Genomic DNA, 18,914 nt, shown 5'->3' on the forward strand with positions numbered 1-18,914 from the left:
TTAGGGTTAAGTGCCTTGCTCAAGGGCATATCAACAGATTTTTCACCTAGTTGGCAAAGGGATTCGAACCAGAAACCTTTTAGATTACTGGCCCAACACTCTTAATCACTAGGCTATCTGCTGTACATCACACATAACTTGTAAAAACAGCACATATTTTGAGTGGACTGTTCCCTGTTTACTGAGTCAGTGCTTTATCGTCATGACATGGTGACAAGACACAGAATCACCTCTGTTCCCCCATTGGTGGAGGGAGCGACTGATGATATACAGTATTTAGCTCTATGCAATTGTTTTGTCTTAACCAAAGTCATTTGGCACCAGCCCTCCGCTGAAGAGATTACAACACCATCATCGACATGTTGTACAAGGACCTGCCATAAGAAACCGTTATGGTCAAATTTAGCTTGTAATGATGTTAAACCGGTGTGGGAAAACAATTAGATTTTCATAAAGTCATCAACGAATTTAGGGAATGTTTGTCTTCTTTTCAACAAACTTTAAGCCTAAATCCTATGACATGGTTGAAGATTTTGTTGGTTTAACTTTGAATTACACTCTGTGCCCAGTCGGTAAGCATGGTATCAATCTCACCAAAACATAATACAGTAATACGCTAATGACAATACCATGCCCAACTGCACCTTATCATAAAAACTGATAAAGACAGTTGCATGGTTTACATTGGTGTTTATAGACTAAACAAGATATATTTCAAGCCTATTTTTAATTCAGAAATGCTTCTATATCTCCAGACCTGCAGGCTACTGGAGCAGAGGCTAATCAAGGACACCATCCAAACGGCTGCTCAGAAGGTCATCCATTCAAACTCATTGTACCTTGTAGATAGGGGCAGAAAGACAAGGGCAATGCAACAAAATCCCAAGAGGTTGTCTTGGCCATACCTTGCACAATAGTTTGGAGGGCAATTAATACAGTCAAATGTGGCCTCCCGAGTGGCACAGCGGTCTGAGGCACGGCATCACTACAGCCTGGGTTCGATTATGCAGGCTGACTTGAGTGTTTTAATGAGTAACTCGTGGTTATGAACATGTATGATGATATGAGTGTTTTAATGGGTTACTCATGGTTATGAACATGTACTATGACATGAGTGACCAAAGAAAAAACATACCTGACAGTTCTTCTATGGAAGTGACACTTCACATTAATTATGCTATATAGCCTACATAGTTTGTCTTCATGTAACAGTTTTAACACAATTTGGAATTGTGAGATTGGCATATTGGTTGTTGCCAAATAGTCAGGTTATGACTGCACCATTATTGATTAGACTTATTATTATTATTACTATTATTAGCTAGTAGACCTATATATAGACAATGATGTGAAGTGTTAAACATCGCCTCTGATAGGACCATCCATATTATATAGTAGCCTCGTCCAAATGACTCATTGTAAGTTCTATGATATACTAAAAAGCACCAAGCTAAAGGCTAGAGCTGCCGCTTTCAAGATGCGGTACACTTATCCGGACGCTTATAAGAAATCCCAAAACCATCAAACAGGCAAAGCACCAATACAGAACTAAGATTGAATCTTACTACACCGGCTCTGACACTTGTCGGATGTGGCAGGGTTTGAAAAATATTACGGACTGCAAAGGGAAACCCAGCCGCGAGCTGCCCTGACACTTGTCCGATGTAGCAGGGCTTGAAAAATATTACAGACTACAAAGGGAAACACAGCCGCGAGCTGCCCAGTGATGCTAGCCTACCAGATGAGCGAAATGCCTTTTATCCTCGCTTCGAAGCAAGCAACAATGAAGCAAGCATGAGAGCACCAGCTGTTCCGGATGACTGTGTGATTACACTCTCCGTCACTGATGTGAGCAAGATTTGAAACAGATCAACATTCACAAAGCTGCGGGGCCAGACAGATTACCAGGACATGTACACAAAGAATGCGCGGACCAATTGGCAAGTCTCGTCACTTACATTTTCAACCTCTCTCTGACCAAGTCTGTAATACCAACATGTTTTAAACAGACCACCATAGTCCCTGTGCCCAAGAAAGTGAAAGTAACCTGCCTATATGATTACCGCCCCGTAGCACTCACGTCGGTAGCCATGAAGTGCTTTGAAAGGCTGGTCATGGCTCACATCAACACCATCATGCCGGTAACCCTACACCCACTTCAATTCGCAATACTGCCTCAATAGATCCACAGATGATGCAATCTCAATCGCCCTACACACTGCCTTTTCCCACCTGGACAAAAGGAACACCTATGTGAGAATGCTGTTCATTGATTACAGCTCAGCGTTCAACACCATAGTTCCCACGAAGCTCATCACTAAGGTAAGAACCCCTGGGACTAAACACCTCCCTCTGCAACTGGATCCTGGACTTCCTGACGGGCCGCCCCCAGGTGGTAAGTGTAGGTAACAACACATCTTCCACGCTGATTCTCAATACGTGGGCCCCTCAGGGGTGCGTGCTTAGTCCCCTCCTGTTCACCCACGACTGTGTGGTCAAGCATGACTCCAACACCATCAAGTTTGCTGACGACAAAACAGTGGTAGGCCTGATCACCGACAACGATGAGACAGACAGCCTATAGGGAGGAGGTCAGAGACCTGGCAGTGTGGTGCCAGGACAACCTCTCCCTCAATGTGAGCAAGACAAAGGAGCTGACTGTGGACTATAGGAAAAGGAGGGGAAAACAGGCTCCCATTAACGTCGATGGCTCTGAAGTGGAGCGGGTCGAGATTTTCAAGTTCCTTGGTGTCCACATCACCAACAAACTATCATGGTTCAAACACACCAAGACAGTCGTGAAGAGGTAAATGACAAAGCCTATTCCCCCTCAGGAGACTGATAAGATTTGGCATGGGTCCTCAGATCCTCAAAGTTATTCTGCTGCACCATCTAGAGTGTCCTGACCGGTTGCATCACACCTGGTATGGCAACGGCCTGGCATCTGACCGTAAGGCTCTACAGAGGGTAGTGTGTACGGCCCAGTACGTCACTGGGGCCAAGCTTCCTGACATCCAGGACCTATATACTAGGCGGTGTCAGAGGAAGGCCCAAAAAATTGTCAAAAGACTCCAGTCACCCAAGTCATAAACTGTTCTCTCTGCTACCGCACGGAAAGCGATACCAGAGCTCCAAGTCTAGGACCAAAAGGCTCCTTAACATCTTCCACCCCCAAGTCATAAGACTGCTGAACAGTTAATCAAATGGCCACCCTTTGTTTTTACACTGCTGCAACTCACTGTTTATTATCTATGCATAGTCACTTTACAAATTACCTTGACTAACCTGTACCCCCACACATTGACTCCCTAGCCTCGTTATAGTTATGTAATTTTATTGTGTTACTTTTTGTATATATATACATACATATATATATTTTACTTTCGTTTATTTAGTAAATATTTATTTACTATTTCTCTATTTCTTGAACTGCATTGTTGGTTAAGGGCTTGTGAGTAAACATTTCACGGTTAAGGTCTACACCTGATGACAAATACAATTGGATTTGATTTGATTTATTTTTGTGGCAGTTTCCGTTTTGTATTAAAATAGCATATATGTTTTAAGGACCTCTCTTCATGTACTTTTTTTTACCGTATGACCTCGTGCATATCAAACTCGAGTAAGTCAGCTCAGCTCTTCCTGGCAAACGCAAGTGGGTATCACAAACGGAAGCACATAGCTGAGCCGTTTTGTCACCCGCCGCCCGGTAAATCTGACTAGGCATTAGGCAGGCATTATGCGATGTCGCCTTATATATGAGGAGAGTGCGAATGATTGAAGGTGTCTAGCAGTTTAGGAATTAGTTTCTTACACGCCGCCAATGGTGACATCAGCGCATACCAGGGATGCATGCCAGGCTGGACGATTGACTAGACACCTTGGGTCGTCACTAGTTACCACAGCCACAAAGTCATAAACCCCCTATTTCTCCATTTCTCTTATTAAAATCTGTTTTTAAACCTAACCCTGACCTCAACCCTAACCTCAACCACATTGATAACCTTATGCCAAACCCTGGCCTTAAATTAAGACCAAAAAGCTAATTTTAGTTTTCATACATTTTCCCCCAATATAGCCAATTTTGACTTTGTTGCTGTGGTAACTAATGGAAACCGACACCATGTCCCGGGCTGGTAAGGGGTGCCACTTGAACAGCGGGAAACATGACCTCACTTCTGTTTTTAGAGGTACCAATACCAAGCGCGGCAGCTATATAACAGATGATGGATCTCAGCCTCACTCAGAACAGAATTGACACTGACCACTGGAAGTTGAGCCACTGGACTACTCACCACACAGACAGACTAGTTATGGGACTGAAAGGCGTTGAAAAGCTGGTAGGTTGTTTCTCGCGTGTGTCACTATGATTCACTCTGCATCAGTTAGGCACCTAATCGATGATTTCCTCTGGGTTTGGGTTGTCTGGATGTTGTTACTGATAGTATCAGTCTCTGGTTGGTAGGCTTGTGAGACTGAGGAGAGTGTCATTACATTCTGAGATAAGTTTGTGAAAGGTTTCTTTCTCAGCTAAAACGGGTATATAAGTCCGAATTGGAATCCAAGTAGTAGTCTCTCTTGACAGCCGTTAGTGCTGAGAAATTAACCGACATTTCAGTAATTTTTCGTTTCAGTTCCATTATTAGAATTCCATTTAGTTCTGTTCTTTTCTGCTAGCTCAATGCACACATTGCATATGTTTTGTTGTTGAGATAAACTGTGCGATGTAGAAGAGAGTTGTAGTTTCCAACAGGCAACATTCAACATAGTGCAGAAAACATGGTAATTAAATACATGTTTTTATTTAACCTTTATTTAACTAGGCAAGTCAGTTAAGAACACATTCTTATTTACATATATAATCCATTGCACGCCTACTTGTCCAGTCTGTGTTTATTTTATGCCTGTAAAGGAGACAGAAGAATGCATGATCAAGAGCAGTTGATTCTCGAGGTATCTCTACCTGAAAATACAAGATCTCAGTGATTGATAGTTGGTATTCAGCAGTCATAGAAGTATGCCTTATTTACTTTGAAGAACTACTAAAATAATGATCTTATCACAAAGAGATGAGATGATGACTTGGAATGAAATAATAAAGTCTTCAAATAAAACACATTTAATATGGTGGTATTTTGGAGGTTTGAAAAGGCTTCTGAAGTTGGTAATTTCCAATTCTCCCTCATGAAAAACGTATCAACCCCTACAGAAATGTCCATTAATTATAATCCACATAATAATGCACATTTCCTGTTGCTGCAGGATTATTTTCCTGCTGTAGCACACTGGCTCTAAATAAGATCCTACAATTAACAGAAAATGATGGTTTTCATTTGGTCCAAAATAATCCATCAGTTGATCACCTAACAGGGTTCACTTTGATTAGTCTCTAAATGAGTTGGACACTGCTCTATTAGCAACATCCATAAGACAGAAACATCTCACAAAGGGAAGGCTTTTGTGTGAATGGCTACCTGACCTCCATTCTGCTTTTTCCTCTCTTGGAATAGAAAGTAGTGCTTAGGAGGATAGTCATCTCATCTCCAATCTGTTTTCTCTCCCAGGTCACTGGTAAGGGGTGTGAGGGGAAGGGGGCAGGTGAGCACCTGTCAGGGGCGTTTTCAAAGAGTCTGTACGAGGCAGCCGTCAACCAGGAGAAACAGGATGCCCGGAGGTCACACAAAGACCTCATCCCAGAGGAGAATGAGAACAGCACTCAGGAGGAGATCACAGTTGTCAATCTCAATGTGAGTTTTTATAGCACCTCATATGCTTTGTACTCAATTAGAAACACTGAACATTCTACTCACCTTCCAATGCTTGATTGCTTCCAAGCCATATCATCTGTTTAAAATGAACCTACTGTATACCTTGTTCCTTTTCAGACAGACAAATCAGGCCGGGTGAAGTTAGAGACCGTGGATGACCTTTTCAACATCTTGAAACTGAGGAAGAGAAGGAGGGAGAGGAAGGTGCAGAACAAGAAAGAACCTGAGCCAGAGATCATTGTACGTCCCACCACTTCCTGCTCACAACCTCTCTCTCCCTCATGCTTAAAGTTCCTGACCATAATCAAGAAGAGGGAATTCAATACAAAAGGCCAACAATAGATTACATCAACTCAAACTACACTAAGCTAATGTAACATGTCTCTTTTCGTTGTCACACAGCCCGACACAGTGGATGAAGACACGTTCCTGAAAGCAGCAATGGAGAATAAGTTGCTTGTGTTTGAGAAGTACCTGTCAGGTGGAGGTGACCCCAACGTCAGTGATCATGTGAGTACTGCATCATGTCTCTCTTATGATGACACATGGACTGCCATCTCGGTCAGTCTTTTGACATGCCAGAAGCTACATTGATTGAGATACTAAATATTGAATTACAGGCAGCTGTGGGCCAATATAGCCCTAGTCTCTCAATGCCATAGGACACGTAACAGGCAGCTGAGGGCCAATATAGTCCTAGTCTCTCAATGCCATAGGACACGTAACAGGCAGCCGAGGGCCAATATATCCCTAGTCTTACGATGCCATCAGACACGTAACAGGCAGCTGAGGGCCAATATAGTCCTAGTCTCTCAATGCCATAGGACACGTAACAGGCAGCCGAGGGCTAATATATCCCTAGTCTTACGATGCCATCGGACACGTAACAGGCAGCCAAGGGCCAATATATCCCTAGTCTCTCAATGCCATAGGACACGTAACAGGCAGCCGAGGGCCAATATATTCCTAGTCTTACGATGCCATAGGACACGTAACAGGCAGCCAAATGAATGTGCCAATTCTGTCTGCCCTCCCTCTCTTTTACAGTTCCTAAGGACAGCGCTACACAAAGCCTCATCTAAGGGCCATGTGGAGGCTGTGAAGAGACTGCTGGAGGCTGGGGCTTCTATTGAGAAGAAAGATAGAGTAAGTTCTCTCTCTCTCTCTGTTACACTCACTCAGTCACTCATCAGAGCTCTATTTGCATACATGGGAAATGGTTCGGAATGGATGGGAACTGTCATCATCCTAACTCTGTATGTCCCACTCCCTCCAGTTGGACGCCACAGCAGTACACTGGGCCTGCAGGGGAGGCAGCCTACCTACTCTGGAGCTGCTGCTCAATGAAGGAGGGAGGTTCAACTCCAGAGACAAGGTACATCACTGAGACAGAGAGCCCTTAAACTCCATTTGTGATGCCTAACATTAGAAACATATATATATACAGAGCAATGTAAAGAGTGTATATAACAGTATAGGGATGCTTTGTGGTCTGACCCCCCCCCCCCCCCCTCTGGTTTCTCTCAGCTGCACAGTATAGGGATGCTTTGTGGTCTGACTCCCCTCCCCTCTGGTTTCTCTCAGCTGCACAGTATAGGGATGCTTTGTGGTCTGACCCCCCCCCCCCCCCTCTGGTTTCTCTCAGCTGCACAGTATAGGGGTGCTTTGTGGTCTGACTCCCCCCCCCCCCCTCTGGTTTCTCTCAGCTGCACAGTATAGGGATGCTTTGTGGTCTGACTCCCCTCCCCTCTGGTTTCTCTCAGCTGCACAGTATAGGGATGCTTTGTGGTCTGACCCCCCCCCCCCCCTCTGGTTTCTCTCAGCTGCACAGTATAGGGGTGCTTTGTGGTCTGACTCCCCCCCCCCCCCCTCTGGTTTCTCTCAGCTGCACAGTATAGGGATGCTTTGTGGTCTGACTCCCCTCCCCTCTGGTTTCTCTCAGCTGCACAGTATAGGGATGCTTTGTGGTCTGACCCCCCCCCCCCCCCCTCTGGTTTCTCTCAGCTGCACAGTATAGGGGTGCTTTGTGGTCTGACTCCCCCCCCCCCCCTCTGGTTTCTCTCAGCTGCACAGTATAGGGATGCTTTGTGGTCTGACTCCCCTCCCCTCTGGTTTCTCTCAGCTGCACAGTATAGGGATGCTTTGTGGTCTGACCCCCCCCCCCCCCTCTGGTTTCTCTCAGCTGCACAGTATAGGGGTGCTTTGTGGTCTGACTCCCCCCCCCCCCCTCTGGTTTCTCTCAGCTGCACAGTATAGGGATGCTTTGTGGTCTGACTTCCCCCTCTCTCTGGTTTCTCTCAGCTGCACAGTATAGGGATGCTTTGTGGTCTGACTTCCCCCTCTCTCTGGTTTCTCTCAGCTGCACAGTATAGGGATGCTTTGTGGTCTGACTTCCCCCTCTCTCTGGTTTCTCTCAGCTGCACAGTATAGGGATGCTTTGTGGTCTGACTTCCCCCCCTCTCTGGTTTCTCTCAGCTGCACAGTATAGGGATGCTTTGTGGTCTGACTTCCCCCTCTCTCTGGTTTCTCTCAGCTGCACAGTATAGGGATGCTTTGTGGTCTGACTTCCCCCTCTCTCTGGTTTCTCTCAGCTGCACAGTATAGGGATGCTTTGTGGTCTGACTTCCCCCTCTCTCTGGTTTCTCTCAGCTGCACAGTATAGGGATGCTTTGTGGTCTGACTTCCCCCCCTCTCTGGTTTCTCTCAGCTGCACAGTATAGGGATGCTTTGTGGTCTGACTTCCCCCTCTCTCTGGTTTCTCTCAGCTGCACAGTATAGGGATGCTTTGTGGTCTGACTTCCCCCCCTCTCTGGTTTCTCTCAGCTGCACAGTATAGGGATGCTTTGTGGTCTGACTTCCCCCTCTCTCTGGTTTCTCTCAGCTGCACAGTATAGGGATGCTTTGTGGTCTGACTTCCCCCCCTCTCTGGTTTCTCTCAGCTGCACAGTATAGGGATGCTTTGTGGTCTGACTTCCCCCTCTCTCTGGTTTCTCTCAGCTGCACAGTATAGGGATGCTTTGTGGTCTGACTTCCCCCCCTCTCTGGTTTCTCTCAGCTGCACAGTATAGGGATGCTTTGTGGTCTGACTTCCCCCCCTCTCTGGTTTCTCTCAGCTGCACAGTATAGGGATGCTTTGTGGTCTGACTTCCCCCCCTCTCTGGTTTCTCTCAGCTGCACAGTATAGGGATGCTTTGTGGTCTGACTTCCCCCTCTCTCTGGTTTCTCTCAGCTGCACAGTATAGGGATGCTTTGTGGTCTGACTTCCCCCCCTCTCTGGTTTCTCTCAGCTGCACAGTATAGGGATGCTTTGTGGTCTGACTTCCCCCCCTCTCTGGTTTCTCTCAGCTGCACAGTATAGGGATGCTTTGTGGTCTGACTTCCCCCTCTCTCTGGTTTCTCTCAGCTGCACAGTATAGGGATGCTTTGTGGTCTGACTTCCCCCTCTCTCTGGTTTCTCTCAGCTGCACAGTATAGGGATGCTTTGTGGTCTGACTTCCCCCTCTCTCTGGTTTCTCTCAGCTGCACAGTATAGGGATGCTTTGTGGTCTGACTTCCCCCTCTCTCTGGTTTCTCTCAGCTGCACAGTATAGGGATGCTTTGTGGTCTGACTTCCCCCCTCTCTGGTTTCTCTCAGCTGCACAGCACTCCTCTCCACGTGGCAGTGAGGACTGGACATTATGAATGTGCTGAGCACCTCATCCATTGTGGAGCAGACGTCAACGCTAAAGACAGAGTAAGACATTCAAACCTTAATATGACAAAATACAATCATCTCAGCACGGCTTCAGAAACCCACCATTGCACTTCTTGTAATATGGTTGTGTTGCTATTAACTATGTTTAACCAGGATGGAGACACACCCATGCACGATGCTGTGAGGATAAACCGATTCAAAATTATCAGGCTGCTGATGATGTATGGAGCCAGTCTTAAAACTAAGAACAGTGTAAGTACTCCCTAATCATCCAATTCTCATCTTTTCACATTCATTCAGTATATTCCGGTTGGTATGATTATTAGTGGCTATTGTATGAGCATAGCACCCCCTAGAGTGCATTTGAATATTGACGTTTGATACAGTAAGGTGATCTATTTTACAAATGCTTAGTTCATTTGACTGTTTGTGTTTTTTCCCATGCAGGAAGGCAAGTCCCCTAGTGAGAATCTTCTGGCTTGGCAGAGTGGCGCTAAAAACATCCTGTGTAACGTCAACAATGACAAATCTGTCAAGTAGAGCAATGACTGAGGTCTTGGGGAAATCCACCCAATGACTGAGGTCTTGGGGAAATCCACCCAATGACTGAGGTCTTGGGGAAATCCACCCAATGACTGAGGTCTTGGGGAAATCCACCCAATGACTGAGGTCTTGGGGAAATCCACCCAATGACTGAGGTCTTGGGGAAATCCACCCAATGACTGAGGTCTTGGGGAAATCCACCCAATGACTGAGGTCTTGGGGAAATCCACCCAATGACTGAGGTCTTGGGGAAATCCACCCAATGACTGAGGTCTTGGGGAAATCCACCCAATGACTGAGGTCTTGGGGAAATCCACCCAATGACTGAGGTTTTGGGATAATCCACCCAATGACTTAGGTTTTGGGATAATCCACCCAATGACTTAGGTCTTGGGGAAATCCACCCATTCATTCAGATGATCATTAATATGTGATACTGATTGATTTGTTGAATGCTGATATTGCTGGCCAATATTAGGGCTGTTGCTTCCATCCATTTTGATGTTGTGTTTAAGTTGTCAATTGAGATTCTGGGGAGATGTATGTAAGCGTTGGTTAATGAGCAAGACAAATGCAACGGCATGATACAAAGTGACCTGTTTACAGTGCTACAGTATATTTAGTTTGAACATTCAAACGAGTTTTAACCAAAACTAGTTTCTGGTTACATTCACCTGTTTTAACACACAGACAGAACTGATAACAGTGAGCTGGTAAGGAAAGTTGTTGTTGGTTAAGAGGATGTTTTGAACAGGAAATCGTTTGAGTAATATTTGTGATGTTTTTTAGAAGAGATTCTGGAATGCAAAGCGTCAAGAGACCTCACTGAGTTTTGTATGTATTGGAAAGTTCATCAGTATATTTCGCTTGTTATTTATTGTTCAAGTCAATAAACCAATCTTATGTTTTAAAATACTTTTTTTGTGATCCATTGTAAATTTGTTGTTGTTTGAGTCTCAGTAAATTAACAATGTAGCCTATAGCTTCAAAATATTAAACTGGGTGGTCCTTGCATTCATAGCGCCTCTCAGTGGCGACCCGTCAATCAGGGCATGTTGGGCAGAGCGCCACCTGTTTGGAGCCTGTCACGTATCCTACCTGACATATGCCGACCAAGGATCCTTGTGCGTTGTTGACCAGAGCTCTCTGCCTGTCTGCCTGCTCCCTGCCTGCCCTGGTCCTCCCATTATTGTACAGGTGCCCTCGACACTTTCTCTCTCCCCGGACCTTTGCTCGTCTACATCATACGTATACATCGCAGACTTTTTTTTTGATCAGCGGTTGAACTATTTGATTAGTGACTTTTAGGGCATTTAACAAACATGATGCTGTTGTTCATTTTGCTGGTGTCTACCCTTGGCTTTTACAATGTTGGCGATACATTTAGAGCCCGTTGCACTGTGAATGAGGAAATATATTATTGATTCTCCCTCAAGTTTTGTGAGAAACCCCACACTTGCTCCGGAAATGCACATGAGAACTATGCACATTTCTCCCGAACAATATGGGAGAAATCGGACTCTTGCGCTTACATGTCAGGACTGTTCTCTTGGTACTTAAGCATGTCTCTGGACTTCACACATCTCCTGAAATATGTGGCGTTAAAGACTCTGGTGACTATGGATTCTCGTTCAAGTGCTGTCTGTAACTCCAAATGTTGTAACCCTCAATCTAGACTTGCCATTATCTTGCTGCTTCTTTTGTCTGAAAATGTCCAGTCTAATCCAGGTCCTGACATTCTTACCCCTGCCCAATTAAGTAGTCAGAGTGGCCTGTAGTTTTTGCATATGAATGTAAGAAGTCTTCTGCTGAAGCTTGATTTTGTGAATATATGGATAAGAACTGCCGACCCGGATGTATTTATGCTTTCTGAAACCTGGCTTAAAAAATCTATTACAGACAAAAATATTGGCATAAATGGTTACAATGTGTTTTGTACAGATGGTAAATCTAAGGGTGGTGGTGTTGCTGTATACGTAAAAGACAAGTTCTCTGTGGTCGTTCTGACTTCTGTTACTAAACCTAAGCAATTTGAATATCTGTCTTTGAACCTAAACCTTGGCTCATCTTTAAATATTGTTGTATCTGGTTGTTATAGACCTGCATCTGCTGCTGTTGGCTCTCTGGATTGTATTTTCAAATTGTTATAACAGAATGTCAATTCTGAGTTTGTCCTGATGGGTGATCTGAATCAGGACTGGCTAACATCTAGCTCTGATCAACTTAAAATTCTGTGCAATACCTACAATCTCACTCAGATTGTCAACAGTGTAACTAGGTTGAATATAAAATATCCTCTGAAATCCTCTTTGATTGATTTGATCTTAACCAATACTCCTCATTTTAATGCTTCTGGTATTTTTGCAAATGACATAAGTGATCACTGTGCTATTGCCTGTGTGAGAGATGGTAAAATTCCTAAGAAATCTCCACGTATTATTACGAAAAGAAACTGGAAGCGGTTTGATATTCAAGGTTTTTTACATGATGTATCTAGCATTGAATGGAATAGAATGGAATGAATCCCTGATGTTGAACTAGCCTTTTCTTACTTCCACAACACATTCCAGGATGTATGCAATAGGCCCCTTTAAAAATTTTCAGGAATAAGGGCAGAGAGAACCCTTTGTTTACTAAGGAACTTACAAAAATCATAAGGGAACGCAATGCTATGTGGGCTAAAGCAAGAGGGACTGGTTTGGCAGATGATTGGATGGCTTTTAAACGTCTTCGAAATATGGGTGTGGCTATGATCCCTAAATTGAAAGCAGACCACTACCTGAAATCTACTTCAAAAAATTTAAATAATCCATTCAAATTTTGGCAAGTAGTGAAAGGTTTGGAGTGCAGAAAAGATACACAGCTTCCTAAACAATTGTTGGTCGACACACAGATTGTAACTGAGAGAACCTCCATTCTGAAAGCCTTGAACCAGCATTTTTTTGATGCAGGCAGTTTATTTGAAAAGGTCAAAGGTATAATTGAGCCCCATATAAATTTACCTGACACCCCTGTGCAGTCCTTCACCAGGTTCTCCTTTTCATCCTTCTCTGTTTCAGAAGTGTGTAAAGCCCTGAAAAGAATTGATTTTAAAAAATCCCCTGGCCCTGATGAACTAGACCCCCGCCTTCTACACCTAGACGCAGACATCATTGCTCCCCCTTAACATGTATTTTTAACCTTACGCTTGATGTTAAGGAAATCCCCAAGTTATGGAAATCTGCTTTTGTACTGCCTCTCCTGAAAGGTGGAGATCCCTCGCTACTTGACAACTATCGACCCATATCAAAATTGTCTGTACTGTCAAAGGTACTGGAGTCCTTAGTTAGTAGGCAGCTAAAGGTCTACTTCCAAGAAAACAACATCTTAAATGGAATGCAATCAGGTTTTAGGTCTGGCCACAGCACTGTTTCAGCAACATTGAAGGTTTTAAATGACATCCACTGTGCTCTTGATAAGAAGTTACATTGTGTGTCTGTTTTTATTGATTTGTCGAAGGCTTTTGACACCGTGGACCATGCTGTGTTAGTGCAAAGGTTAAAATGTTGTGGAATTACTGGTCATGCTCTAGATTGGTTTATAAATTACCTATCAAATCGTAAACAATGTGTAATGGCGGATGGCTGTAAATCTGAGTCCATAGAGGTGTGCTCAGGTGTTCCGCAAGGTTCTATTTTGGGCCCACTGTTGTTCATTTTGCATATCAACAACATTGGGGATCTTATTGAAACAGCGGATGTTCATTTTTATGCAGATGATACTGTTCTTTATTCAAGTGGTAGTAGTTTATCTTTAGCTTTTGAAAATGCCCAAAGAGCATTTAACATCATACAACAGAATCTGTATGATTTAAAGCTGATTCTAAATTCGGGTAAAACAAAATGCATGGTATTTTCAAATGCCAGGCATGTTACAAATCATGTCATTGCTAGAAGTTAAAGTGTACAAATATTTGGGTGTGTGGGTTGATGATAAGCTGAGCTTCACTGTGCATGTAGAGAACTTGATAAGGAAGCTCAAGCTGAAAAAAGGATTTCATTACCGGCATAAGGCTTGTTTTTCTTTTGAGGCCAGGAAGGAGCTGGTACGATGTACATTACTGTCAGTTTTAGATTTTAGTGATGTTATATACAGTGGGGCAAAAAAGTATTTAGTCAGCCACCAATTGTGCAAGATCTCCCACTTAAAAAGATGAGAGAGGCCTGTAATTTTCATCATAGGTACACTTTAACTATGACAGACAAAATGAGGGGAAAAAAATCCAGAAAATCACATTGTAGGATTTTTAATGAATTTATTTGCAAATTATGGTGGAAAATAAGTATTTGGTCAATAACAAAAGTTTATCTCAATACTTTGTTATATACCCTTTGTTGGCAATGACAGAGGTCAAACGTTTTCTGTAAGTCTTCACAAGGTTTTCACATACTGTTGTTGGTATTTTGGCCCATTCCTCCATGCAGATCTCCTCTAGAGCAGTGATATTTTGGGGCTGTTGCTGGGCAACACGGACTTTCAACTCCCTCCAAAGATTTTCTATGGGGTTGAGATCTGGAGACTGGCTAGGCCACTCCAGGACCTTGAAATGCTTCTTACGAAGCCACTCCTTCGTTGCCCGGGCGGTGTGTTTGGGATCATTGTCATGCTGAAAGACCTAGCCACGTTTCATCTTCAATGCCCTTGCTGATGGAAGGTTTTCACTCAAAATCTCACGATACATGGCCCCATTCATTCTTTCCTTTACACGGATCAGTCGTCCTGGTCCCTTTGCAGAAAAACAGCCCCAAAGCATGATGTTTCCACCCCCATGCTTCACAGTAGGTATGGTGTTCCTTGGATGCAACTCAGCATTCTTTGTCCTCCAAACATGACGAGTTGAGTTTTTACCAAAAAGTTATATTTTGGTTTCATCTGACCATATGACATTCTCCCAATCTTCTTCTGGATCATCCAAATGCTCTCTAGCAAACTTCAGACGGGCCTGGACATGTACTGGCTTAAGCAGGGGGACACGTCTGGCACTGCAGGATTTGAGTCCCTGGCGGCGTCCTGGCGGCGTAGTGTGTTACTGATGGTAGGCTTTGTTACTTTGGTCCCAGCTCTCTGCAGGTCATTCACTAGGTCCCCCCGTGTGGTTCTGGGATTTTTGCTCACCGTTCTTGTGATCATTTTGACCCCACGGGGTGAGATCTTGCGTGGAGCCCCAGATCGAGGGAGATTATCAGTGGTCTTGTATGTCTTCCATTTGCTAATAATTGCTCTCACAGTTGATTTCTTCAAACCAAGCTGCTTACCTATTACAGATTCAGTCTTCCCAGCCTGGTGCAGGTCTACAATTTTGTTTCTGGTGTCCTTTGACAGCTCTTTGGTCTTGGCCATAGTGGAGTTTGGAGTGTGACTGTTTGAGGTTGTGGACAGGTGTCTTTTATACTGATAACAAGTTCAAACAGGTGCCATTAATACAGGTAACGAGTGGAGGACAGAGGAGCCTCTTAAAGAAGAAGTTACAGGTCTGTGAGAGCCAGAAATCTTGCTTGTTTGTAGGTGACCAAAAACTTATTTTCCACCATAATTTGCAAATAAATTCATTAAAAATCCTACAATGTTTTTTTCAGGATTTTCTTTCTCTCATTTTGTCTGTCATAGTTGAAGTGTACCTATGATGAAAATTACAGGCCTCTCTCATCTTTTTAAGTGGGAGAACTTGCACAATTGGTGGCTGACTAAATACTTTTTTGCCCCACTGTATATGCAGGCCTCAGCCATTACCCTGAGAGCACTTGATTCAGTGTATCATTCAGCCCTCAGGTTCATTACAAATCAGAAACATCTAACACATCATTGTGATCTCCACAGCGCTGTTGGCTGGTCGTCATTGACCTTGCGTAGGCTTAAACACTGGTATACACTGATTTATAAGGCCATATTTTATAAAATACTGCTGATGTAAAAGGGCTTTATAAATTAGTTTGAATGAATTTGACTTTTAGAATATGTAGCTTATAATTGATCCAGTCAATGGTACCTACAGTTGAAGTCGGAAGTTTACATACACCTTAACCAAATACATTTAAACTCAGTTTTTCACAATTCCTGACATTTAATCCTCGTAAAAAGTCCCTGTCTTAGGTCAGTTAGGATCCCCACTTTATTTTAAGAATGTGAAATGTCAGAATAATAGTAGAGAGAATGATTTCTTTCAGCTTTTATTTCTTTCATCACATTCCCAGTGGGTCAGAAGTTTACATACACTCAAATAGTATTTGGTAGCATTGCCTTTAAATTGTTTAACTTGGGTCACACGTTTTGGGTAGCCTTCAACAAGCTTTCAGCAATAAGTTGAGTGAATTCTGGCCCATTCCTCCTGACAGAGCTGGTGTAACTGAGTCAGGTTTGTAGGCCTCCTTGCTCGCACACACTTTTTCAGTTCTGCCCACAAATTTTACATAGGATTGAGGTCAGGGCTTTGTGATGGCTACTCCAATACCTTGACTTTGTTGTCCTTAAGCCATTTTGCCACAACTTTGGAAGTATGCTTGGGGTCATTGTTCCTTTGGAAGACCCATTTGCGACCAAGCTTTAACTTCCTCACTGATGTCTTGAGATGTTGCTTCAATATATCCACATACTTTTCCTCCCTCATGATGCCATCTATTTTGTTAAGTGCACCAGTCCCTCCTGCAGCAAATCACCCCCAAAACATGATGCTGCCACCCCCGTGCTTCACGGTTGGGATGATGTTCTTCGGCTTGCAGGCCTCCCCCTTTTTCCTCCAAACATAACGATTGTCATTATGGCCAAACAGTTCTATTTTTGTTTCATCAGACCAGAGGACATTTCTCCAAAAAGTACGATCTTTGTCACCATGTGCAGTTGCAAACCGGCTTTTTTATGTCGGTTTTGTAGCAGTGGCTTCTTCCTTGCTGAGAGGCCTTTCAGGTCATGCCGATATAGGACTTGTTTTACTGTGGATATAGATACTTTTGTACCTGTTTCCTCCAGCATCTTCACAAGGTCTTTTGCTGTTGTTATGGGATTGATTTGCACTTTTCGCACCAAAGTACGTTAATCTCTACGAGACAGAACGCGTCTCCTTCCTGAGCGGTATGACGGCTGCGTGGTCCCATGGTGTTTATACTTGCGTACTATTGTTTGTACAGATGAACGTGGTACCTTCAGGCGTTGGGAAATTGCTCCCGAGGATGAACCAGACTCGTGGAGGTCTACAATTGTTTTTTCTTATGTCTTGGCTGATTTCTTTTGATTTTCCAATGATGTCAAGCAAAGAGGCACTGCGTTTGAAGGTAGGCCTTGAAATACATCCACAGGTACACCTCCAATTGACTCAAATTATGTCAATTAGCCTATCAGCAGCTTCTAAAGCCATGACATCGTTTTCTGGAAATTTTCAATTTGTTAAAAGGCACAGTCAACTTAGTGTATGTAAACTTCTGACCCACTGGAATTGTGATACAGTGAATTAATCTGTCTGTAAACAATTGTTGGAAAAATTACTTGTGTCAAGCACACAGTACATGTCCTAACCGACTTGCCAAAACTATAGTTTGTTAACAAGAAATGGAGTTTTAATGACTCCAACCTAAGTGTATGTAAACTTCCGACTTCAACTGTATATACACTTAGGTTGGAATCATTAAAACTCGGTTTTCAACCACTCCACAAATTTCTTGTTGACAAACTATACTTTTGGCAAGTCGGTTAGGACATCTACGGTGTGCCCATCTAAGAAGGCTCAAGGTCATTGGCCACAGATAAAATGTTGTCAAATCACGTTAAATCTACGGTATCTCTGATTAGACATGTCAACATCATACTTTCACAATCTTAGCTAGCAAGCAAGCAGTCATCATCATGAATCAAGTCGACAATCTACTGGCAATTCCTTTTCAATCCTTGTCATATGAAGAGAAATTATAGATAAAACGTATCGGGGCTCATACAAATTACACAACAAGTTGGAAATCTAAAATTCAACGATGAGTGGTTTGGAAGGAATCAGTTGCTAACTGCATGCATTGCAAAGCAATCACTAGCCTGTTATTCAGTGGAGTGGGTGTGTGGTCCAAGTCTGGGTTTAAAGGTCTCTTTTGCAAGATGTAAAGGATAAACATTCAACATTGGCCATGCTGTCAAACCAGCATGACTTCTGCCACGTTCAAAACAACGGGAAACTCGGAACTGGGAAATCTCAGACTTCAGTGAGTTCAAGACAAATGTGAACTCTGGACAAAAACTAGCTCCCACAGGGAAAATATGTTTTGAATGGTCATCCAACTTGGAATTCTAAGTTGAGAACTCTGGCTTCTTTTCTAGAGCTCTGACCTGAAAATTGCTAACGTCATGATTCAACCTTGTTTTTTACCAAGTTCCCAGTTGTCTTGAAAGCACCATAAATCCAGAGAATGCCAGACTTTGATGATAAATGATACATTTGCACACGAAGGACCGCCGCGCCACCTTCCTGTTTAAGTGAGAACAGCACAAGGTCCAAAAATGTATTGTATGCTGCTGCATAAATGATGTAATATGCCAGGGAGATATTTATACTGTAGCTAAGAAAGTAATACTACGTGTATGTTGTGTAGTAAGCTGTGCATCACCCTAATAATTTAGTCCCTTTTCCCCTCATAATTCAGCCTACTGTTCTGACTTGGTGGTGCACATGTAGCCTATAGCCTGTTTTAAAGAAATGTCATCATTGAATATTGTAAGAGCTTTCATTGTCTGCTTTTATGCTCTCTTTATTCATTCTACGGTTCTGACTTGGTGTACAGGGAGAATACTGTAAGAACGGCCCATGTTCTGAATTATGCCGCTGAACAAATAGTTATATTGATTACGTCCATCCTAGCTCGCTCATGAATGTCTTATTTGAAATTGCTGATTGC

The 18,914-nt window shown here is 43.3% G+C and overlaps 1 protein-coding gene across 1 annotated transcript; it reads left to right on the top strand.

Moving 5' to 3' along the window:
- The first annotated feature begins 4,203 nt into the window (after positions 1–4,203).
- LOC139571455 (ankyrin repeat domain-containing protein 1-like) lies at positions 4,204–10,920 on the top strand. The gene is made up of 9 exons (XM_071394345.1): positions 4,204–4,340; positions 5,565–5,747; positions 5,886–6,008; positions 6,171–6,278; positions 6,816–6,914; positions 7,045–7,143; positions 9,403–9,501; positions 9,616–9,714; positions 9,910–10,920. Exons 1-9 carry the CDS (start codon positions 4,224–4,226, stop codon positions 10,000–10,002), a joined length of 1,020 nt encoding a protein of 339 aa, XP_071250446.1. The 5' UTR covers positions 4,204–4,223; the 3' UTR covers positions 10,003–10,920.
- The last annotated feature ends 7,994 nt before the right edge of the window (positions 10,921–18,914 follow it).

The sequence above is a fragment of the Salvelinus alpinus genome, chromosome 3 (genome assembly GCF_045679555.1).
Source record: "Salvelinus alpinus chromosome 3, SLU_Salpinus.1, whole genome shotgun sequence".
Lineage (NCBI taxonomy): Eukaryota > Metazoa > Chordata > Actinopteri > Salmoniformes > Salmonidae > Salvelinus > Salvelinus alpinus.